This window comes from Pagrus major, chromosome 2 (genome assembly GCF_040436345.1).
Source record: "Pagrus major chromosome 2, Pma_NU_1.0".
NCBI classification, from domain to species: domain Eukaryota; kingdom Metazoa; phylum Chordata; class Actinopteri; order Spariformes; family Sparidae; genus Pagrus; species Pagrus major.
This window is the reverse complement of record NC_133216.1, coordinates 23,180,123-23,206,537: the sequence shown is the minus strand read 5'-3', so window position 1 is coordinate 23,206,537 and position 26,415 is coordinate 23,180,123. Positions and strand designations below refer to the sequence as shown.

Sequence of the window (26,415 nt, the reverse complement as noted above, 5' to 3'; positions counted from 1 at the left end):
GTGGTCAGAAATTAATTGATGTAAAAGCAGGCTAATTCAGCTGATGGAGAGATTATCTGAAATACTTTATGAAATGTAGTTATTGGTTTAAGCTTTTCTGATTGGGTGTAAAATCAAGAGAATATTTTTGATTTTGATTTGAATCTGCTCTGACCTCAAGTGGAGCCTGGTCCTCGATGTTGCATTGTTTTATCACATGTGTCGCTCACATCCTGTGTGTATGTGTGGATTGTCAACGTTTGTGTGTAAGATTGGGAACAGTGGAAGCTTGCAGACACAGTGGAATCTGCTGTTCAGCAGGCTGATAAGAGTAGAGCTATTTTGAGGAAGTGGTGCAGTATCTTTCACCAGGCTTCACTGCTTCCACCTCGCCCAAACATTTAAATATTTCAGACACACAACTGCGCGCAGTTACCATCAGAAGAAATGTTAATAAGTCTGCAAGTTCTTCAAATTGTTTCATCGCAGAAGCAGTAAGATGATGAAAAGTAGCTTCAATCACTTGTCAGTTGAGAACTAGCAATTTAACTGCCTCCATGGTCTTCAATAGAATGAAAAAGCGTCTTTGCAAACCATCAGTTCATACAACTTTCAATATATCAACATCAATGACAGCCACATATTTAAAGACTAGAAGTCTGTGACTGCAAGATAATGTGATGCTTAAACATGCAAATACTGTTTAATTTGTGGGGGTTTTACTGGGCACTGTAGATTGTTGTCACGGCAACTCCACATTGAAATTGAACGTGTTTTGTTCCGCCTCCTTGCTATCATATTCAAAGGGCACATCAATTGTTTATGAGTAATGAATAATTCGGTGAGGGCACATGTCAACTTTTTGTCCTCTTGATTTCGAACGAACATGCGCTTGAGACGGGGACGCGAGTAATAACACTTGCATAACTGGAAACAAACACATCTGCTTGTACAGCACACGTGTCTTCCCTCTGAGAGAACAGCTTGCAGACATGCCGCACCTGCTGCAGAGGAGACTGGAGCTGAGATATGAGGGAGTGGAGCTGAACTGATATTCCACAAAAATGATCTTTTTTCACCCAATGTGGGCTGTTATGTGATGGTGAAAAGTCAGCAGTTTCTAAATGAGTCCCCTGATAATATTCAGTGCGGAGTCTTTTAAAGAGCATTAATCTTATCTCTGTCCTGAGTCAGCATACATGTGCAGTATCATTTTAATATGGATCCATCACAGCTGCTTAAATGTAGGAATGGCACGTACACTGGACTTAAATTCTTACTTCTTAAGTCTTTTTTTTCATTGAAATATAACATTTTTCAACCTTAATGCAGCTATATTTCTCCCTTTTTTTAAAGCATAATACATTTGCCAAGCAGCTGAGATCATTTGTTTCCAGTATTAATTAGTTTAAGTGGGTAAAGATAAATAGATATTGAAAAGATTATTTCACCTCTTTTCAGAAAAAATAGCATTTCAATGCTTGACACAAGGTTAAGTGGTTGCATAATGTCTACTATAGCAAACTATATTCAGAGAGCATCTTTAGCGTACCAAAATTATCTCAACTCTCAAAATCGGCTTTTTTCATACATTAAAGCGTCCCCTCCAGCCTCGAGAAGCGCATTGCTACTGGTGGAATAGGATTAGAGCACCCTGTGGAGTTAGAGGGGGAATTAATGAAGAAACTTTCCCAACAGACCGGCTTTATTCTGGCAAGTGTTGCTGGAATGACAGGAGAATCCAAAAAAAGGGAAATCATTCACTGACAAATAATGTAATCTCAATCGTGTGCATCTTAAAGTAACTAGTTAACAATAATCTAAACATAAACTTGAACTTGCATCGTTATTTGTATGGTAATTACAGTCACATATCTCTTAAACATGCTTTCTTTAATGATGTAATGATTCATTGACACTCCTGTAACCCTCTTATGTATTATCAGAAGCCTTATCTCTTGCATAGCCCATGTCATGTAGCCCCCTCTAGTGTTATCACTTGATACTTGCATGTACAAGACAGGACTTCTGCCACTATGCGGACCAATATGCCATATACTGTACATATTGGCAGTTGCCGTATATTTTTGATTGTTGCTGTGTATATTTGATGAAGGATCTTGAATTGCTAATGTTTGGCCAAGCAACAAAACATTTATGACGGACACTGTGACATTTCCCTGCAGGTCCCTATAAAATGTTGTGTTAGTAAAACATTAATCGTTCAGTTTATACAAGGAGGTCTATTTATGCCATGCATGTTTGTCTCCTAGTGTTTCTTGTGTGCAGGGGCAAATATTTCATGGCAGTTTACATAGTAACTAATAGATGAGCTAAAAAGCCTGATTCATGAGATTTCTCACATTAACTTTTTCCTTGGATAACACAAGATGAAATGAACATGCACCATCAACCAACCGTGCCGTAATGATTGACAGCCTCACATCTCTTTTTTGCCATGCAGCAGCCAGCAGAGCAGTCAGCAAAGCAGCCTGCAGAGCAGCCACGAAGATGACAACACTCGCTTCCTGACTCCATTAATCCGAGAGGAGAGGTGAGCAACATGTGTATGTTGTTGTTTGTATGTGTGCATGTGTGTGTTATCTCTGATTGGGCCTCATTCTCAGAAGAGAGATTCAAAGAATTAATGAAAATGTGATTTGAGGCTGATGATTAAATGACTGCTCAGGCACTGAATGTTGGAGATATACAGTGAATGTTAAAACTTAAATTATTTTTTATAGCTTTGTTACAATGGGTTCAAGTCAGGACACACACAGGACAGTTTTTGTGTCTGGTCTACTAGGTCACGTTTAGCTTCATGCTACTGGGAAGAATAATCAACTCAAAATGTCAACATTCCCTAATTTCTGGCCACGTCAGTCTGTCTTGCATGTATTCTCCACCAGAGGGCGCTTCCTCTTCATATTAGTGCTCAAAAGCTTTGCTACATAACCCGTCTCTGTGTGTTTGTGGTGGCTTTTAATTGTTTTCCATTTTTTGTTCAAATGCAAGCCTTCAGCCAGCTAACATGATTGTGTTGGAAGAGACTTATCTGTGCAAATGAAGCAATGGCATGACATTAATGAGGACAAAAGAGCATAGAGGGTGTTTGTGTACTTGTACTTCAAAGGTATATTACAAAAAAAGCCTTTTTGTCAGTATGAACTGTCCTTTTTCCAGGTATCTGCCTATTTAATAGTATGTGTAACTACTCCTACAGCCTCTACTTCCCTATAGCTTATAGCTTGAGTTGAGAGACAGGCAGTATCATTAGCTCTGTATCCCCTTGGAATATGCTGCAGTTGTCACCGGGGCACCAGTGACGGGCTTGGACATAAAATCAGTCATTGAACCTGCTGTGTAGGTGTGTGTAGGTGTCTGTTTTAAGCACGTGTGTGTGTGTGTGTGTGTGTGTGTGTGTGTGTGTGTGTGTGTGTGTGTGTGTGTGCGCGCGCCTGGTGTCTTGGGATGTGATATGCGGTTTTATACCTCATACCTGCAGTGAAGTCATGTAGCCAGAAGGAAACTCAGCGAGTGATTTCTTGCCTACCGGGGGATTAGGAGGAGGATGTATCAGGAAAGTAGAACTATCTGGATTACAGAACTTTTCATATATATTCATTTTGCCTTGAGATAGTTTTAATTCACAGTATAAAGAGCAGATAAGTGCACTGGTGCAGGGCTCATTCTTCTTACTTGTCCTACAACCTACATTTTAGGGTCAATGATGATTAAAGATAGGATGAAAGAAGTCAGTGTCCAAATATTTAACAGTATCCTAAAGATACAGTCCTGATTGTGGTCTATGATTAGTTTTGTTTTTGTGTTTTTTTAGCCTGTCCTTGGATTAATACTGCTTAGCAGCTAAAAGCTTGCAGATGTTAGATTTTACCACCAGCACATAAATGCAGTTATGAAAATTAAGTGAAGTGAAGTTATTTTGACCTAATTAGATGGGTGTATGAAATGACTGAAGCATCTGATCTAAATCACTGTAAATCTTTAAACTGATTGTTGGACCGAGGACAGCCTTTACACCAAATCACGGCCAACTTTAACCCCGTCCAGCTCTTGGCGAAGGTATTGACCTTGAATTGTATAGTTCTGTCCTCTGGTCTAATACCTAATTTATCCCAAAAATGTTGAACGTTCTGATAAAAGTGGAACTGAAACAGAAAATGTGTAGGAATCCTCTTCGTCTAGCCTCATAATAAGCACCCACTCAGCTGCCTTTGCTCTCTTTGCTCTGTCTACCGTTCACTACACCTCCACTCTTTCTCTCTGTCCTGCACTCTTCCCCCATGTTCCTCTCTCTGGCTCTCCCTCCCGCGCACTCTCCTCGCTCGGTGTCTCCACTTGCTCGAATTAGGAAGCGGTATCTGTCAAACCTATGGGATTTCTCGCTGCTCTTCTCTTTGCTGTGCTGGTGATAGCTAGTGAGGGGCGTCTGCAGCAGCTGCAGGGAGAGCAGCGTTCTGTAGCCGGCTTTAGAGGGCACGGAATGTCATGTCTCCTCTGCAGGTAAAAACAGCTGCATTTCTTGCACCGCTGCCTCTCTACCTGTCTCGCCGCCTCCGTGTGCGCCAGGCTTGTTTTTTGCTCTCGCCGCATCTGTCTGTTTGTCTTGTGTGCTGCAGTTTGCTCACTGTGCTATGTGCAGCTACGTTTTCTGGTGAATTAACAGCAGGCTAATATGTACCACTAGCTGTGATTTTTTGGCTGCCTCTGCCAGATTTTCAGGGCATCTGCGGTGCTTCAGGGAGTGAAGACAGGAGGGCAAGTTTGCTCATTTGCAGTCATTTTTGTGTGTTTGCATCGGAGGCTTCTACTAAGTTCAACTCCCCCACTATAACTGCAGATAGGGTTATGTAATATCACAATGTGACTTTGCTGAGACAGTGTAATATGACTCATCAGTGAAGATGACGCAGCACATGAATGCGAGTTGTGAATCGGGATCACACATTGTGCCCTAAATGGGTCAATTTATAGTATTGTGTAATGTTTATGTAGCACAATGCAATTGCAGTATTTCACTCGAGGTTGTCTATTAAATGCATGCAAGAATCCCCATTATAAGCAAGGCAAGTTTATTTGTGTAGCACCTTTCAAGCACATGGTGATACATAAGACAATAAGACAAGAAATGAAAAAAACACAAGGCAATTAAAGAAGATATAATGAAGTAAGATACATAGGTAAATAGGATTTAATAAAATAAATAGAAGATAAGAATATAAGTTAATAATAAGCTAAAATAGAATTAGACTCATACTTAAAGTACAGCTATAGTGCAGCGCAGGATATAAATAATGGGTCCCAAATTTCATTTAATAAAATGCAGTGTCAAACAGAAAAGCAAACAAACTGCAAATTCTAGCAGATCTCAAGTTTTCTGTAACTTTGCTGCAGATGTGTGGTGCATAAAATCTGAATGCTGCTTCTCAATGTTTAGTTTGACAAACAGGAAGCCAGTGTAATGACCTGAGAACTGGAGTGGCAGCAGTGTTCTGAATCAGCTGCAGCTGTCTGATCTACTTTTTAGAGAGACCTGTAAGGTGTTACACCAGTTGAACCAACAAACGCATTGGACATGTTTTCTACAGTAAGTCCTGCTGAGACAAAAGTCCTTTAATTGTCCATATACTTGTAAGGTGATAGTAGGCTGATTGTGGAACTGTCTGGATGTTGTTATTAAAGTCTAAGTCTGAGTTCAATTATACCCCAAGATTTCTGGCTTGATTTGTGGTCAGCTGAGCACTGACATTTAATGGTTCTTCTCTGGCTCATTAACAGTTTTATCAATGTTTAACTGTAGAAGTTTTTGGCAGATCCAGTCATGGATTTGTTCAATGCACTTACTCAGTGCCTGTATGAGACCATTAGTCACCTGGTGATATTTGTTATATAAATCTGTGTGTCATCTGCATAATTATGGTGTGACAGTCTGTTGTTTTATTTAATCTGAGGTAGTGGCAGCATTTAGGTGTTGAACAGAAGAGGCCTGAGAATGGAGCGGTATGTTAACAGGTGTAACAACAATACAGTACTGTATAAAACACTACAATGTAAGCAGATACAAGGACATTTCTAACCTATGTTGAAATGTTTTATAAACCATATTTAAGCAGTTTTGTATGTTTGCAATTAGTTGATCTTTGAATATTATTTGGATGGCCATTATAAAGTTGCAACTGTTTATAAACTTAATAATTTATTTTTAAATTGTATATAAAGTAGCTCATTGTTTGATCCAGTGAAAAAACTATTAGCTAAGGTTTAATTAACCGTAAATGTACCAATTATTAATGATGGTTATCTTAAAGTGTTACTAATAAATGTGTTTGTAATGCTATTATTAACAATTTCAAGAAAAGAAAAAGTCTATTTTCACGTTCTTAAGCATCTATGCATTGTTAACAAGTTTGTTTATAAATTACACAATAAATGTGTATTAATACATAATAATAAGCATCTTGTTACCAGGAGTGTCACCATGTTATCAAACACTCATGAATTATTTATATAACAGTGGATGCTTCATAGAAGGAGTTGCATCTATTTACAAAGACGACACAAAACGTTCTTGATTTCTTCTTAATTATCAAAAAAAAAATTATCAACAGAATAACAAAATCAGTTTTAATAATGTGTCAAAGATGTCTATGCATTGTGTTGCGGACTTACATACTGAAGTTAGTATGCTAACCAGCTAGCCCCTACCAAAGCTTCTGAGGTAGTGGTGTGCGGTGCCCCAAGTCTGGACCACTAGCTGCACAGCTAACTGAGCTAACTAGCTACAGTAACTGCAGCTACAGGTGGTGATTACTCTGGGGGTTCGCTGCACCCCTATTTGTTTGGAGTATGAATTGCCAGATGTCCAGTTCTTACATATTGCACCTTTTAATAGTAGGTCATAATGTGTTATAAACCATTTGTTAATTGCTATCCTGTAAATATTTTGGGGATTTTATAATTGTTTCTATTGTGAGTGGTATTTGAAGAAGTAATGCAGTACATAAGACTACAATGAATCTAAGCTGAACTGAAATCGATCGATTCAGTGCCACATAACTGAATTCTCTCTCCTCTCTTCTCTTGTGCAGGTCTGACAGTGCAGCCGACAAAATCAGGTGAGTCTGTTTACTACCCGCTCTTTCTTTACCTAGATAGGTGTGACTATACATCACATGCTGGTGGGCTTGTGGGACCGGCCCTTGCTGTCACCCCATTTGCCCCGTCCCGCCCACCCCACATTTGACACAGATTCACGGCTTTGTCCACCAACCAAGGTGTCTGAATGCGCTTTACATTGGGAGAGGCCAGCAGTGAATACAGTTGCAAGCCATGGAATGCCATTGTTTGCTTTTATTGGACAAACAACATCAGACACAAACAGGGCTTTGTGAGCTGAACACTATTGTGGAGTTTTTAGTCTTTTAGCTAGCCAACCGGTGGCAGGTCAGCACTGTGGACGGACACACACTGTGGCCACGGACACTTCTTTCCTCAAGGTGTGAGGGCTTTGTGTCACAAGAGACGCTGTGCCAGTCCTGCAGCAGAGGGGTCCAAGGCACAAGCTGAAAAGGTGAGTGACAGGTGATGATGTATTTAATCTGTGGTGCAGCACATGAGAAATGTTGGGATGGGGATATTATGAATAGTTGGTCCTCCATGCCCAACCTTAGTGGAGAAGCACTTGAATTTGTTCTGGTGTAGTATCACAGCATAACAATAAATAAGGGACAACTTTTACCTGGATTTTCCATTGATTCCCTGATAATATCTACATGTATTACATGTTGGTTTGCATGTTTTTCTGTATGTGTGCATGAGTGGAACAGTAGAATTTTCCCGGCTGATGTCTGTGTCGAAGCCCTGACTATGTATTGTGCTTTGTTTAAGAGTAATTATGACAGTGAGAAGTGATATTATGGGCTTGTTACGAGGCCATAACCATGAAAGCGCTTTGCTTTTTGGCGGGTGAGTGTGTGATCAGTGATCAGTCAGAAGAAGTGGTGTTTGACTGGTGCGTTTTCTGAGCTGAGTGGACACTGTTATTTTTGGTGTATTTGTGTGTGTGCACTCTGGTATGTGTGTGTCTGGTTTGGTATGCTTTAAGTGGTCAGTCATGCGAGTTGGTTGACTAGCAGACTGGGTTTAAACCACCAGGAGTCTCTGTAGTCTAACAAACAACCAAGACATGGTTTATTTAACACGGTTTGGCAACTTCATCATAAAGTCTGTTCCCGTTGCCACATTACATGAATAAAACACAAACGTCTTCTTCTGTAAATAACTTTCTAACAGTGAATATAAGATTTGTTTTAGTACAATGTCTCTCAAGCCAGTAGTTGTGCATTCTAATGGAAATTAAGGGAAATTAAGCGTTTAAATTCCTGTTGTTGAATTGCTGCTGAATGAAGACACAGAACATATTCACTAAAAGTCAGATCACTTACCCGATGGACTGCAAAGTTTGAAAAACCACTTTCATATAAGAGTGAGTGAATTTTCTAATGTTGAGTATGCTATGTCGCAGGAAGTCGGCTATTAGACTGTGAAGTGGTGCTTCTTTTTGTGTTTGAGTGTCGAGTGTGCTGTCATCACTTAATCTCAAGCAAAGATGTGTTTGGTTGTTTCAGCTTCATGGTGCTGAATGATGTGTGTATTTCACATTCATCTGCTGAAGGGACAAAGTTCCATACGCTTGATCTGAGTTTAAAAACCTTTACCTGCATGATTTGGTGGCATTACATCTACTAAGCTAATTCTCTACAAATAGAGTTCACGCTGGTGCCAAAGTAACTGTAATTGGAAAGTGAAGTGAGAGAAAATCAGGAATAAATGATTCAGTATGAAAATGTCCTCAGGGTGGAACATGTTAAAAAAAGGGTTTGAATGGTTAACTAGCTCGAGCCACCCATAAAGTGAAAATGCAAATTAAACTATTGGCAGCTGTTGATATAATGGATACATGATCACACTAACAGAACAAAATTAACTAACTGTTCTGCAGCCTTACAGCACTCAGAATCCCATATGACATCTGTCTCATTTTATAATAATAAAATAATATGCTGTCCATCCTAGACATACAGGCTACATAATGTAAAAACGTCTCCGTCCTGCTTGTCCCCAAGCACATCTTTTGTACAATGTTTTGTTCCTGTGTCCCCTGTAACCCCACTGCAGCTATTTCCTAAGTGCTCATGAGTCACACAAACTTCACAAGATCGATACTCAGTTTGTTATAAAGCCAACTGTAAATAATGCATGCAAAAAGCCCTCTGGCTGGATTAAGCGAGCAGGATGCAAGTGCTTTTGGAAACTCTGGAGTTTGCATGTTTGAAAGGAGAGTCAGTTGTTGTCAGTTTGTCTACAGGCAGAAAGAAGCTGTGATGTATTCCATGGCTGATCAAATAAGTGGCTGCTGAGTTGACTAATGTGACAGTAACTGATCTTGTCTTTATATTGGCTATCATAGAGTTCTGCTGCTGAGATTCTCCCAAACAGTACTGTATTGTACTGCCTTTTCTGTCTCTGCTCTAATGTCCGCATTGCTCTTCCGCCGTCTCGATTGCTGGATTATCGATCATCATCTGTGGTTTGAGACATTAGCTTCCAGTGAAGGAGGTCAGCATAATCTGATCTCACTCTTTACTTTGTGCAGGAGCCTCAGAAAAGCAAGGATCCAACATACGGAGTAAATGATACCCACAAAATTGACGAGTTCCCGATTTCTTGTTCTGAATGACTTTCAGACAAGGAAAGGATGAGTCGAGCATAATCGACCCAAGATAGCATATTTTGAGAGACTTGACATTATTATTATCCAGTCCAGGCTTGATTCAAATCAGAAACTTTACTGAAATTTCCCCCAGATTTGTTATCTACACTCTTGAATTCCTACTCACAAAAAAAATGTTATCTATATTTACACATATTACACTTAATTTTCATCTAAATGTTTCATATCACTGACAAGGCAACAGTTTCTCTTTATTAGCCTTATAAGGGTACGTCTACAGCTTTGTTTTCTTTCTAATCTTATATTGTTTGTTCGTGGCATCTGATTCCTCAGGCCAATCTCCCCCCATGATACATGTAGTTGCACACCAGATTATATCAGCACATCCAAAAATGGTTATGGTGATGATGAAAATGATTTGAGTAGAGCTGTAAGAATTATCCAATTAATCAATTAGTTGGTAGAAAGAAAATCAATTGACAAGTATTTTTATAATTGATTAAAGGGTAGTTCCACCAAGTTTACACATTTAAGTGTGTTTACAGGTTTTAGGGAGTACTGCTGCATATGTGAAATACTAGTATGAAAACAAACCACTTCTCTGTTGCATTCCTGCAACACTGTCGGACTCATTGTGGGGATTGAAACAAATGTTTAAAATAGAACCAGAGATATCACCTTTTTTGTTCCAAAACCTGGTGCATACATTACCCACAATGCAACTTAGTCACTAGAGGCAATTTGTCAGATTACATGCAGCTTCCTCTGGAGCCACAAAAGCCTTAATGCTTCTTTTTTTTTACATATGTAGTAACACTTCCCAAGACCTGTAAATACAATTTAATGTGGAAAAATGGTGGAGTTACCCTTTAATTACTTAGCTCATTTTTCAAGCAAAAATGTTTGTAAACCATTTGCCAGTTTCAGCTTCTTTAATGTAAGGATTTGTAGCTCTTTGTCATTTATAATAGCAAAGGAAGAGTGGCTTTTTTACATTTTATAGATTAAATGAATCATTGTGAAAGTAATCGGCAGATTAATCGATAATGATGAATAATCATTATTTGCAGCCCTAGATGTAAGTGAGATTCTTGCTTAAATTAGGTCATTGGCTTTGCCAGGGTAGTTATGTCTGCAAGATGCTATGAATTCATGACGCAGTTGCTATCCGTTCTCCATATTCATCCGTGTATGTGTGTGCGTGCAGCCACCATATCGCTGATTTTGCTGCTCGCACAGATGCCGTGATGCTTTATAGTCGAGGATCGCGAATGCATGCCTGCAGCTTGTAGCGCAGACAAGAAGACGGAGGAGGAGGAGGAGAGACAGAGAAGAGAGCAGGGGAGGGAGGCTGATAAAGCAGGGAGACGAACGAGGAAAGGAGGCAGAGGACCACCCTTATCAAGCATAGCCAAAGGGACCTTCCCCCACACACACACCATGGCCCGCCAGCCAATCAGAGCGCTCGCATCCTTGACCCGTCCTCCCTCGTACAACTGCTCATCCATGGCTCAGCGAAGCAGATGTGAGGTGATGCAGGCAAAGGAGGAGAACACTGGTTTAGAGATATTTCTATCAGGATAGCGGCTTCTACTCAGTCTTGCGGCTCGTGAACAGGCATTTTAGCTGAACAAGTGTCGTCTGTATCACCTCTGTTGGCCACTCTCAGTCTCAGACATTATTTTTCCTCTGGCTGATTTTGGATGTGCTGTGTAAGAGAGGAGGACAAGGAGGGATTTTATGAGGCTTGGCGATGATGACAAAGCATGCTGGACAAGTGACAATCTGACAACGAGACAGCGGGACAGTGATTGAAGAGAGGCCATGAGAGCCAGGAGAGAGGCCAGGATGGTGTCTGCCTGTTCACCATGCACAAACATAAGGTCAGGTCTGATTTCTCTTACCTTTCTTTTAGCTGTGCTACTTTCTTATGCGGTGGTCTTTAGCGTGATCAAACAGCACATCACCTGACATGCATAGGGAAAATGTGCATGAGTCTATGGCTTTAATAACTTTTTAAATTAAGAAGAAATGGTGGAGGCATTGGTGCTGTAATTTTCATAAATATTTTGACATTAATATGAGAGATACAAGATAAAAAGATTTAACTACACAAGTATTAAATGTTGAAATGACTTATCTCTCCACATCTAATCTGATTTGCACTGTTACTGTATAAGAAACCCCACCCTGGATATTTTCATATATACTACTATATGTACTACAACTACTACTACTACTACTACTACAACAGGAAAAATTGTAAAGATAATCCATTATATACTATATAATCCAGAATTCGTCCTCTGGCTGTCTTGATAATCACCCTTTGATTATCTACTGAAGTAAGTGCTAATGTACTTTCCACTGACTAAATCACATAGCCGAGATGACCCCGTTATTGTTCTGCAGCTGTACCCTTTTCTGTGTGACCTTTGCTGAGAAAATGCTCCTGCTTTCTTTCTGTCCAAAGCAGACTTTCAAAATGTCAACGACAGTATTTTGACTTGCTTAAGAAATGTAGCGTTAAAAGATTTAAACCTGCATTTTACAACGGGAATAATCTAAAGCCGCATTGTTCCTGTTGTAAAAGGTATAACAAGCTATTTTTTTTTTTACATTGAGTACATCAGGGAGAACTGCCAAGCTGCACAGAACTCTGTGACCGCATTAGCTATTCCATATATTTTATTCTTGTGGGTGTGGCAGGGCTTTACATTAGTGTATTCAGTGACTACTGGGTAGCTTTTGCTTTATTCTGCAATTAAATCAAATAGGAGCAATATGTCTAAATGATTGATATACACATGCCTTTACCTTAACCTGATGAATACAGGGAATAAGTCACCCTATGTCCGTTTTTTGCTATATATCTCACACACACACGTTCGAGTCGAAGGGATTTTCCAGCTGGCTTCTGGGCCTCCTAAATCTCCACTGTGATCTCTGCTCCCCTGGTCCATTAAGGGCAATTTGGTTAGATTTACTGTGCCTGTCGATGGGGATACAGGGCAGTCCTAGCACTGCTTCAGGTTACCAGTCCGTGATAAATACTCCTGGCAGGTATTACTGCGTTACCCTCACATAACTATATCTTTAGCCCTTAAATGAATCACGTATGATAGTCATTATGGTGTGAAAAAGAAGTGCTAGTAGCTCAAGCACACTTTGATTCATTATTTCTATTATGAGACAATGAAATAATAGCTCACTTCATATGCTTTAATGGAAAAAAAGAGGGTCAGATTTCTTCTATTAAATGGGCCTGCTGCTTCACACATACATATAGTGTCAAGCTTTCATACAGGGAGACATTTACAGTATTTCTTTACAATTGCAGTTCATTAAATTCACCAAATATATTTTTTTTTTATTTGAATATGTCTATGTCTGCTATCTATATCATATCTATCAGTGTCTTCATAAGTCAGTTTGACATCATTTTAAACTAAATACCTCTGGCTGTGCAGTTCATTCATGTTATTATTAACACAACCTTTTGGCCATAGACATAAGATGGAATTTTATTGAATACAAAACAATTAAAAAAAACTAGTTCAAGCAGAATGAGAAGCCCTTGTATGTGTATAGATCTTATCATGCAAATGCAAACAAAATGCTAACTATATTTTCCCACATTTCACTAAGTGACTCAATAAGAGGCACATTATATGAAATTTATTGACATCAGAAATAAAAAAATAAAAATGTAATCAAATATCAGTGTCTTCAAAATGCTAAAAATGCCTCAGATATGCCTTGTAAAGAATCCTGTGAACAGCAGTGAGGTCAGCCACACAAAAGCTGAACCAGAGCTGAATCAGGCAATGAACTCCACTCTGGTGCTGTTGGTCAGTGAGATCAAAACCTCCTCTGACAACACTGTCCATTTAACCACTAAGTTCAGATTCAAACACACACTGTGTCATGTTACTGCCCTAAAATTCGATTTCATGTGTAAAAGAGTTCAAGTCAACAGTAAGTATTTAAACGTCTTCTAGTTTGACATTTTTAAATTTGTAATATCAGTTGAGGTAAACACCGTGTTAAGGGGATTAAATGTTGTTCAGGAGGGACCAGCCTTGCAGCATCTCTTGCCAGTTGGTACAGCACCCACTATGGGAACAACTGCTGTAGATACAGAATTTTAGAAATAAACCTCAGAACAGGACATATGGTTCTTTATCTGCAGACTCTAATTTTGCCTTCTCTAGTCTTAATAACTTCTTCCACAAATAAAACTACCAATCTGAGCCTGAGTCATTATCATGTCACGGCCTGTATTTTGGGCCAGCTGTTGATGTCCGTCAGTGTAGGTGATTCATTAAGCACTCCTGTCTGTGGAAAATCTGTCTGTCACCGGCACACCCACTTACCGCTTTTGTGAACGGCCGTGTTATCATGCTGGGTGGACATCTGCCTCACTGTAGAGTTACACAAGGAGATGTGCCATGGACATATGCCATTTAATGGTATGAGCTAAACTAAATTTAGACCCGTCTTTGTCTTTCAGTGATCATTTTTAGAGACGCGTCCGTCTGTTGGAGCTGAAACTGATACCAATCCATTTGTTAGTTGTCCAAAATCCACTTCATGTACTGTCTTATTAATGGAGTATTAGCTGCAGGAGGGACTTTAGGTCTGCAAGATAAAGAGGCCGGGGTTCATTCAAACCATTGTGCTAGCCAAAGTATTAAATTGGGGCACTTATATGAAGGCAAGTATAAGGATATAGGTAGTTTTTCACATCACCTTACAGCCCCTACTGTAAATATCTGAGTGGGCCGTGTGTCTGTCTTCAGGCCCTCACTGCTGACTAATGGTGACTCACAGTATAATTCACATATGTTCATCAGCAAATCAATCCCGCTGATCACGCTAAATGTGCCCCAGCAGGGCATCATTTAATGCGTTTTTTTTTTCTCTGCAAATAAGCAGTCTTATCCAGATGCGTATCCACAGGGATGAAACTCAAATATGTTGTAGGTGGAGATCCATCTGTCGTGTAAAACATCATAACACAATTGTTCAATGCTGAACACATCAGCTCCATCCAGGGGTTTAGCTCCATAGAGCTGTTGAGGATTAACACTAAACTCCAAAGATCTCCACGGTCCAATTCAATTCTCTGTGCCAGATTGGCTTTCTTAAACATATTTCGTCTTTAATGGAAAGCCTGTTCTTCAGGTTTCATAAATCACGCTGTGTAATCTGTAATCTGTCTCCTCTGAATTGCCTTCCTCTGTAGCAGCCATGATTGATTTCCCTTCTGGCTGATCCAAAGAGGCCATGGATTATTCTTACATAGGGCTTCCTCTGTTCCTCTGCATCCTAAGTGAGCAGAGCACCCAGGGTCAATTTAAACATCCACTTTCAAGCTCTCCGTAGTCTTGGGCGAATATTGAAGGATTTTGACACAGTGTGTTTATTATGCATCAAGCATTGGATAAAATGTTAATGCTTGTGTGTTTAATCTTAACAGAAATGTCCTCTGTTAATCAATTTCTCTCAGTGAGAAGATATTAAACTCGATTAGCTCACTGATAGGCATAACATCTGCAGAAGGTGTTGCACAGCTGAAAAAAATATCCCAATAGGCACTGAGAAGCTCAGTCAGGGGTAAAGGAGTGGGAAGAAATTGCTCTGACTGGAGAGGCAAATGTATTATAAGGTGCCACAGCAAAAAATGAATTGATTGAATAGATGGAGGAGTGGTTGAGGGCCTCTGATCACAGTGATTCATGGTACATGTGGGCGCTCTCTATTGAGTCACTGGCGGCTGCAGCGACTGGAGTGAAAGGACTGCACTCTGTAAACCCAATTACCCATTGCCTCGCTTTATACACACACACACACAAACACACGTAATTTTGTGTGAAATGTTAGCCTCAAACAATTTTGTTTGTTTTAAATTACCAGGATTAGAGAAGGACTAACAGCAAATGTCAGAGCATCTTTACAACCACGTTAGGGCTTTTCATTCGAAGTCGAGTGCTCATCAAATAACCACTGAGATGACAGAAAGTGAGTTTTTTGGTCCTCTCTGTTTTCTTATCAGTGAAAAGCTCATCTGAACCAACTACAGGAAACACCAAATAAAAAGTTTTGGTAACACTTTAGATAAGGATACACATACTCACCATTAACCTTTTGCTTATTAGCATGCACATAAGTAGCATATTGGCTAAAAAAAAAAGGCAGTTGAATAGTTGTTTTATCAGACTGATGATTATCATGTATTATTCACCCAATAACAATGATGAATTCCTGTTATAAAGGTCTAATACAACCATAAAGGTGGGACCAACCTGGGGGTAGGTAAAATAGCGTCCTCAGATGCCGCCATCTGAATGGACTAAACCTCCAGGAAGCTTGGTAACTGAGCTGGAGCTACTGTTAATTACTACGGCAGTAACAACACGACTGCTTTCTTGCAGGGATAGCGAAAGTCTTTCCTTCTCTAAATACCCTAAATTATGTTAATTTAACATGGCATAATGTAGAATAGGATTGTTTAAACAAATCTATTCTCAACAACGACTAAAGTTCTGTTCACCTTCTGTTGTCGGGCCCTCTGAAGAGCCCTGATTGGCCTGGTGTGATGCATTATGATGTGACTTATTACTACACTGTGCTAAAATCTCAGCTGAATGATTAGTCTACAACAGTACACAGTGTCAACAAGTGGTTGTGATAGTTGACTAATAGACTACTCTGTGAAACCCCTCTTGATAGTAAATAATAAGGTGGTACATATATTATGATCTGATTACATCTGATTTAGCCTTTTTGTGGGGGATACCGTGGACATGCTGTGTCCTCAGCCATGGCGACATGTGAAGATATTCACAATTATCATGATTGACCATTATCACGATAATGGAAATTCACCACACATAACTTACCCTGAGGGTTTTTATCACGATCCGCAATAATACAGTTTATTGCCCCATCCCTAACATGGGTCATATAAGATAGTAGTACCACAGAAACCACATTCACACTAAATTACACTTAACAGATATGGTCCATTCTCATAACTACTTCACTAGAACCTCTGTGGGTTGATAAGTGTGAGGTCTTGTTCAACTGTTTTACCAGTAGCTTTACACAGAGTACAATATTTAACATATTCTGAGTGAGAAAAACTTAACATTAAGTAGAATATCTCACAATTAAAAAGTTCACACCTTTGCAACCCTATCCTATACTGAGCAAAATATATCAATGTGGTAATTCATGTCCAACCACTTCCTAACTTACTATCAATAAGCAGTAATTAGGAGGATATTGAGGGAAAACTCCTCTAAGCAAACTGGCAAAGACTAGTAAAAAGCCACTAATATGCATGCTAATAACTAGTTAATGGTCAATTTGTGCACCCTAATATAAAGTGTTACCCAGGTTTCTCAAATTTGTGAGGACCAGAGATAATAGATGATAACAGAGTGCAGCCCATTATGATTGATTTTTTTGTTTTGTTTTTTTTGTCCTTTTTTTTGGGACTTCTGGAAACTGTAGCGGCTGAGAGGCATCGATACTCATGCATTTCAGTTAGCTTCAACAATCATATCATGAAAAAGTAAAGAAGATAACCTACCAAAACCTGTCATTCACTCTTCTTTACCTTCACTGATAGGCCAAGCAAAAGAAGTGGAAGAAACTGATATGGAAACCCCAAAGGTAGGATATAACTCAACAAGCAAAAGACACCTCCACACATGAGCAGTGACTTTATGTCATCAAACAAAGATATATAAAAGGTTGTGAAATATTATACCATCCTTCATCCTCTGCATATACTCCCCCTTTTTTAATAAAAGTATGTGTCTTAGTCATCATCAGTTGTAAGTAGTAAGAGTGATTCATCACATCTGAGAATGTCATACTCACACGCACCAAAAGAGGGAGCTGTTCCAGTAAGGCGCACTGTGTAGAAATCCCACAAGTGCATGTAGTTCCTCTCCACTTCTTTTGGTCCTCAGATTTCACTGTGTGTCAGATCCAGGAACAAAACTGCTGCAGCATCATTCACTGAAACACTGTCAGCATTGTCCTCGGCAGGAGCACTGCAGGGTTAGAGGTTGGGACACTGACATTTTGGTCCCAATATGGCCTGTCCCTGTTCTTACATATGACTCCTCAAAGTCCTTCTGCAAGGACAAGACTGTAGAGAAACTGGTAAAGCTCTCTGCTGTGATCAGTTTACTACTCAAGATGATTCCTACTCAGCTGGTGAGAACAGTTGTATAATGTGTTCTGTAGCACCGGAGGTGTTTTGTCATGTCTTATGACCTAATGATGTCATGATGATCAGCCCGGAAACTAGCCTGTGTGTCGAACCGGATTTGTTGAGTTTGAAGGACAATGACGTTCACCAGGCAGGGAGTCTAACAGCGGATGCTATCAAGTTGCATTATGGGAAATGTAGCATCCAGTGTTTTTGAAACTGGTCTTATACTAGGGACAAAAAGTCAGCATATCGCTCGAGTACCCTTTTAAACATTGAATAGAAATGTCCTATTTTCTCTGTCCTTTTTCGTTTATAAAAACTATTGCTCATTGCTTAAGGATGCGCATTCAAAAGCATTTTATGAAATGTAATTCAATATCAAATGTATAGAATAGCCTAATGACACTTTAAATTACAGACTAGTGATGTGCAGTAAGTATGCATTTAATTTACAATACTTGCATTTCTGGACACCTTGTGTTACTTTGTGTAATGTTAATGTGCTAGTAGAGAACAAATGTTGTTTCACAGGAAGAAATCATCATCATCAGCATGTCCGCTGGTTAGTGCAGTCTTAACTCAGCCTGATTTTTGCTGCGACTGAATGGTAACAGTAGAGATGACTAAAGAAAAGTGAATCTAAGGTTCTAATTAAGGTGGGGGCTAAAACATGAAAAGTATGCAGGAGCGGTGTGAAATTAATGCATTTGATAAAGCTACATGCTAAGCACTATCATATACACAAGACTGGACTGGTTGAGTGCTGACTGACATGACTTGTTGGTTTGAGATTGGATAGACGGCATCTCACCCTGCAAGGCCACTTGATTCACAAGATCACGTGATTTAAGCTGCAATTGACAATGATTTTCATTATCCATTCATCTGCTGATTATTTTCATAATTAATTGATTAATTGTTTAGTCTATGAAGTGTCAAAAATCAAAAATATTCTCACAATTTTCCAGAGCCCACAGTGAAGTCTTTAAATTGGTCATTTTGTCCAACTGACAGTCCAGAACACAAAGGCTCTTCATATACTGTCATTAATGACAAAGAAACTGGAACCAGCAAATGTTCCATGTGCTGGAAAAATAACTGAAACGATTAATCGGTCTTATCTTTCGATGGACTAGTTGATCAATAGAATAGTTGCAGCTCTACACGTGATCGTGATCATGTGATCTCACAAATCCATCCTTCCAAGCTTCAAGCCATGCGCCTGGGGCCAAGCACACTGTGGTTGAACCAATCAGCTTCCTGTGAGGAACTACTGGCAGCTATAGTTTATGCGCCCTTCTAAATCTTATTGACAGGATCAATGCAACAGTATTTTAGTTACTGCACATACATTTTATGATCATTAGGCACTATGGATGTGGTGAAGAATAAAAAGGTCAAATGGCAGATATAATGCTCCAAAGCATTTGTATCTTTGGTAAATATCATAAACTTGAATAGTATCGACTGGCCTACCTGAAGAGTTATGTAAGACAGAGCTGTTGCCTGTTGTCACCTGAGGACATTAGAGAACAGTCGCCCTTCTCTGCAATATTTAACCTTGTTGATGGAATCCAAAGTTTCAGGTTTTCATGTACAGCGTAGGCTTTATGTGGGAAAAGCAGTGGGTTTTCATTGTGATTCATGACATTAGCTTTGCAGATTTCATCAGTACAAACTTGAGGCCTTGCCGGGTGATTGTTGCTTTGTCACCATGAGTGACGTGGGTCATTTGTGAAGCTTGAAATAACTCAAGTGCCGTCCTTGAAGGCTTTGTGGGTGATAATGGCATAGCAACCAGTGGTAAGCAAATGTAAAGTGTGTGTGTGTGTTTCTGTGAGGCTCAGCTTTGTGTTTTCCCTGTTTACATCTGTATGTCTGACTGAAAAGAGCAAGGTCCGCATGTGGCCCTGAAGCAGCGGGCTGGGACGGCTCCCAGCTTCGATAATGACAGGGTCGTCTCTGTGGCAACAGCCCTGACTGACTGCATAGGATTGTCAGGGAGGGGCCAGTCAATATCTCTCCACCCGATCCCTTATCCCATCACCACTCCAGTCCTTTAATATAAAAATAGCTTTCCTCACTCTGACTTCAAGCCGTTGCTTCGGAGCACGTAAGTGTGTGCAAGCTCGTCCCACTTAAACACCAGAGAAAAGTTGGACGAAGACAGAATGAACATGGACTTAATTTAGACAGCATCATCCATACAGCGGCTGTGTTTTTAATCAGCTTGCCTGTTTGAATGAAGGTTAAACTAAAGTTCCTCCGAGGACGGAGCATGAGGACACAGATGGGGTTATTCTTTCACCCGAGGAGGTTCACTCTTGAGCATTAGCAACAGTGAACAACCCCTCAGCGACAGCCCATCTGAACACGTCACACCACAGTATCTTACGCTCATTGATGATGAGGTCATGTGGAGCTATTTCATAATTCAGTGACGACTGAGCTGGCATGGTTTAGTTATGTAATTAGGAACAATGTGGAAAAGGTGTCGATCATACTCAGTGTTTAGGGGGTTTGTGCCAGTTTTGTTTTAAAAAATAAAATTAACATTCCAGTGAGTATGGTCAAATAGCTCCTCTGAAGTAACTCTTTGACATTTTTGTCCCTAGACAACCGTGTCAGCAGTGCAGTGATACAGCAGCAGCTAAACTGTATAGCATACTTTACTGGATGTGGTGAAGATCTGGAGAGATCAGCTGAACCTGATCTCTCTGTGTCATGGCGTCATTTTTCTGAACAGAGAGGTTGTGTATTTGAGGAGCTCAGGGTTATGGATGTGATGAGTCATTGATGTACTGCATAATAGCTCCAGCTCCAGTGTAGGCTAGAGGTACATGTACACTCCTTTTTGCAGGTAACCCGTAGAGATATACTACACTGATTATTAGTTTGTTGATACTGATAATCACTTTTGATGAATCTCATTTACACTCACTTGCAGTGAATGGGCTCTTGTTCATTTCGAATTGTATTTATTATATTTATTATCTCTTTTATGTAGACAGTACACTCCATACAGATACACTGCCACTGCTGTATTATGTGTGGCATGGAAGCGATATGGGTCACTGAATTTAATGAATTTAATGTTTATCAGACCACAATGAGACAAGAATTAACTAGCTAGTGTTGTATTTCCTAATTGTGAAATGCAGTCAGTTCATAGTAATGTTAACTTATTGGTACGACAGTAACTGAAGGGATGTAATGGGGACGCCGGTGTTGAGATTTTCGTCTAGTTGCCCAGTTTCATCTAAAAAAGTTAGCTGATGGTTTTATTTTATTGCTTCATAATGTCTTTTGTAGAAGTACTTGGTAAACAGCCACTGGTGTTACTTCAAATACATTTTAGTTCACTGCAAGAGACGCACCAACTTTTAAGTCAAACTGCAGGTCTGATTTAGAAAGGCATTGTGCAAAAGGGACTGAGGTCCGATGCGATCAAATAAAGGTAGAATCATTGAATTTTATAATGACAGTGACTAAGAAGCAGTTTTTACTGTGTATTGGTGATTCAACGAATCTGGCTGACCCAGTCCACCTAGTAGGGTCAGTATTGGTGCACATATCGACATATAAGTACAAACAGAAAGCTTTTGAGAGTATCGGCAAATATGAAAACAGTGAAGGACAGACAGTACTCAAATAATATACTAATATTACCAATTAGTGGATAATTAAATTCAGTGGTGGTCTGTTTTCTCTCAAGACTAAACCTATTGTTTACAGGTGCATCTCAAAAAATTAGAATATCATGGAAAAGGTATCTATTGTCTCTCATCTTCCTCTTGACAATACTTCAGAGATCCTCTATGAGGTTCAGGTCAGGCGAGTTGGCTGGCCAATCAAGCACAGTAATACCATGGTCAGCAAACCAGTTACTAGTAGTTTTGGCACTGTGGGCAGGTGCCAAGTCCTGCTGGGAAAGGAAATCAGCATCTCCATACTGTATGGAGATGCCAACCCACCTGACATAAACCTCATAGAGAATCTATAGGGTATTGTCAAGAGGAAGATGAGCAGACACCAGACCCAACAATACAGACGAGCTGAGGGCGGCTATCAAAGCAACCTGGGCTTCTGTAACACCTCAGCAGCGCCACAGGCTGATCACCTCCATGCCACATTAATGCAGTAATTCATGCAAAAGGAGCCCTGACCAAGTATTGAGTGCATAAATGAACATACTTTTCAGAGCGTCGACATTTCTTTATTATAAATCCTTTTTTTGACTGGTCTTATGTAATATTCTGATATTTTGAGATACTGGATTATTGATTTGCATGTGCTTTAAGCGGTAATCATCAAAATTAAAACAAAAAAAGACTTGAAACATTTCCCTTTATGTGTAATGAATGTAGAATATATGAAAGTTTCACTTTTTGAATTAAGTTACAGAAAACATTGAACTTTTCCATGATCATTTTTTGAGATGCACCTGTAGATTAATAGAAATAATCCCAAGATCCATTTTCCACCACCTCTCTCTTCTCCTCCCCCTTGCTCCGCTTTGTTTAGTAATTATGAGTGTGTGTGTTGGACGTTTGTTGAAAAAGAAACCTCGGTCTATTTCCATCCTGCTGGCTGCAGCAGAAACAGGAAATGGAAGGCTTTTTTAAATGAGTGCTTTAATGTCAGCACGTGCGGTACTTTGTTCTTTTATTCATGGCACACGTGACAGCCATGCAGAAGGCCATCTGTATTTATCACTTTTTTGGGTTGGCCCGATATTGAACATAATGTCTATCCCCTCGCAGTGTTGCTAGTTTTGCTGCTGAACATATTATGTCATTCGTCATCACTGTCATTAATGTGTCTTTAGCTCTCCCTCCCTGGGATGCTTTTATGTTTAAGGGCTGTCTGCACAGTGTCTGTTCTGTCCTCAGTGGGATGTCTGCTGCTGGTGTGTTTTCTGCATAATATCAAATATACTCTGGCCTCCTACTGAGCCAGTTTCTGTTGTGCATGGCTGAGCCTTATTTGCACCTGTTTAGCCTCATTCTCACTGCTCCTCCTGGCTTATCTGTTGCCTGTGACTCTGTTCAACATCTTTATCTGTTTAAATTCACACCTCCTCATTCAAAAACATCAATAAACATGTGCACCCTGCAGGCTAATTGCAATTCCTACTTCACACAGTGGATTAAATACAAGTTAGATTCAAGTCAATTGATGGCTGCCCCATTTGATTTCTTTTTTGCACCATATCTCTCATACCAGAATATTTTTCTATGAGTAAACAGGGTGTATTTTTTCCCCTACTATCTATGCCTATCTTTGCAGACTGTGAATGCATTTCTGCTCTCTGTCTCCCCACTGTGGCCTTGAGGACTTGGATTATCCGACATGGTCAGTTCAACAATAAACAAACAGCCATCCAGTCACATGATCGCCCATTTCCTTTTGTGATTATGTACAGTAGAGATCAATCCATCGGGGGTTTATTCAACATGAACAGGAGAGCAGTAAATGCATAATCCATCCATACTGTGTTACAGAGTAAAGAACGCCCACTGAGCAGAATGAGAGAGTCAAGCTAGCCACAGCGTCCAATCACACAAAGCAGTGTAGAGGGATTAATCCAGATTATCTGCCAATGCTATTCTTAGAAATAAATGAAAAATCTCTGGGCCAGATTAGGGCTCAAGGAATGCTAAAAAAGAAGCTGATGCCGAAATCACATGACTGCTGTTTTACAAACCAATGAGACTACTCTGTCAGGGTGCGACTCCATGAAATATGAGTGTAACCCTCTATTTGTTTCACCTTTTCTGCAAGCAAACTTTAAACAAAGCAACCCAGAGGATATTTCTTTTAGAATCCATCCTATAAAGGGCACATTGAACATTGAGCAAGTGTTCACGAAAAAAATCATTTTAATTTTACATCTGAGTAATTATATTTCTGTTCTTTGTCTGATGCCATACAGTGGGAACACCTTTATTATCCAAAGATTTTTACTGTAGCAGAACTCAGCTATGATTCGGTCAGCAGGGGGCGTCAGTGAGAGGAAACATCTGACTCAGTGGATGACTCTTCTCTAGAGGAGCTGTCCATTCAGCACCACCCTGTCGCTGCTTCTCCTCAGCAGGCTGGACAGAGCACCAACAAGAGTCAAACTACAATCACACACAGCAACAAAGAAATAAAATAGAAAGAAACAAAATTTTACGAAAAATAAAGAGGGCAAGCTGCCAAATCCTCAAAACACTCAAATGTTTCCTCCTGTTGCATAAAATCTCTCAATAATCGGGATAACAAGTCTACTCTAATCTGTCACATCAATTGTCCAATCATTATTAATGACAGTGTGCTGCACCAATATTCTTTGCCTAAGTGATAAATGTCATAGTGACCATCCTGGCTGCTTTTAAGGTGATATTGATATAAATTAACAGTGCATGCTCTTAAATGCATCAGGCACAATAGTAGAGTAACCTGGGTCAAGATGAACTTATTCTAGATTGCAGAATGATACCCTCAGCGGCAGGTGTCTGAACTCTGCAGCCTTCCTGGCTGTTCCCAGGAATCATCATGTCTAATATGATTTATAATAACATGATGAAGATGTGCCAAGGCTTCAGGTATTGTTTTTCCCATGATGAGGTGGGCACCAGATGGACTCTGTGTGAGATGACTTACTGTCCTCTTGCTTGACTGAAGATCAGGCTACAGCACTCACTGGGAAGGGATTAGAGCGCTCTCATATCTTTTGCCTCTTTCCTTTTCTTTTCTCCTCCCGCAGTCCCACCACATTCACAGTAGCCCACTGGGAGAAACCGTGCTGGCTAACAGTGGAGAGCATGTGTCCTCCTGTCTGCTCGTGCCTGCCCAACAGCACACAGATGAATGATCCTCTTTCCTTTGAGAGGTTTTCATAATAAAAGTAATCACAATATGGTCCGAGGCGCTTTTAAGACTCAGGGGCTGCCAGCTATTGATCGCTAGTTATAGACTGTTTTATGAAGGCATCTTCAGACAAAGACACACATGTGCAAACACACACAGTGCACCTCCTACGTAGACATTAGATTGTAATTACCACTTTACACTTGAATGAAAATGAAATAATGGACCAATATCAACTAAGAGTCATATGAACAAAGTCATGATTAGAAATGTGTTTTCAACTGGCTTCCGTGAAAAGCACTATAACACACCAAACTCCAAGCCTGCGATTTTATTAGCCAAACTATATACCAGTCAGGCTCTAACATCAACATATCTTAGGCAATACAAATGCTGCTATTACCCCTGTCCTTTGACAGAAACCCCACACCCCCCCTGAAAAAGAACGTAACTAAAAAGCCATGTGTTGTGTAAAACTGGCATAAATGTCTGTTCACAGCTCCTTTGCTGTGTTGCTCTAAAAGGAGTTTCTGATTTGTTGTAATTTGACAAGAAGACTACTTTTTTAACCGGGGCAGGTGTTACCTTCTCTGTCTCTGTTTTAGACCGTGTTCAGAAGTGTCTGGAAAATTGATGTAACACCGATAAAGTCAAAGAGCTTCTCACTGTACACCTCACCAAAGAGCTTCTCACTGTACACCTCACCAAAGTTAGGTGTCAACTCAGAAGTGTTCACTGATCTTAGTTTTAAAGCACGTCCTGAACCTGGCATGGGGCCGACTTTCATGTGTCCTCCCAGACGGAGCCCGAGTGCGCCTGCATCATGTGCGTGCCATTATCTTTTTTTTTTGGTTGCTTGCCTCTCTATCAGTCAGTCATGCACTCGCTCTCTCCTGGCACCATCTGCATGTGAGAAAAGCCGAGTGAGTGAATGGAGCTCGGTGACTCAGCAGGCTGAGCTCAATAACAATAATAACTACAAGTTTCTATTGCGCTGCACTAGGTGTTTTACTGTATATTGCCATTACAAAACAAATAAAATCAAACAACAAAAGAGTATCAGTTACAGTAATCAATGAGCCAGGGGTTAAATTAATTAAATCAATCAATTAAATAACATACCATATTAAATCTGTAGATCATCAGAGCATGTTTTCAGGCCAACCTGAATCAGTTGTGATGCTGCAGAGTCGTTTGCATTAGCCGTAGCATTAGCCATCCCTAATGAGGTGTAATTTGCAACATGCAGGGCTCTAAGAAGATTAAAGAGGAAGAATGTGCTGCGTCCTGACCCAGTGCCTGTGGTCAGGTCAGCTATTGTTTCTGATGACAGCGCCGATTGAAGTGAATGGTTGGTTACTCTCTGACCCCTGCGGCCTGAAGTGGCAGGGGAAGAGATTAAGGATGTCAGTGGACCACTCCAAGTTCAAAGGTTAATCCGTTACAGATATAGTTTAGATTAGTCTGCATGGTGTTTGATTCAGATTGTTGTTCTCAATGTTAAAAGTATTTTTAGATGGTTTGCCTTGTGAAATCACAGTTTTTTTTACAGATGGGTAGCTGGGCATGCCAACGTTTGTAGCTTACATTAGAA

General features: G+C 40.0%; 1 protein-coding gene across 2 annotated transcripts in view; it reads left to right on the top strand.

Moving 5' to 3' along the window:
• Positions 1-26,415, top strand: part of gramd1bb (GRAM domain containing 1Bb) — a 74,748-nt gene that overhangs the window by 5,635 nt on the left and 42,698 nt on the right. The window contains exons 2-3 of one of the 2 annotated variants that reach the window (XM_073484178.1): positions 2,444-2,533; positions 7,089-7,115. In XM_073484178.1, coding sequence (XP_073340279.1) covers positions 2,444-2,533; positions 7,089-7,115 — 117 coding nt within the window. The remainder of the gene's footprint in view (positions 1-2,443; positions 2,534-7,088; positions 7,116-26,415) is intronic. The other variant, XM_073484169.1, reaches the window with a different exon arrangement.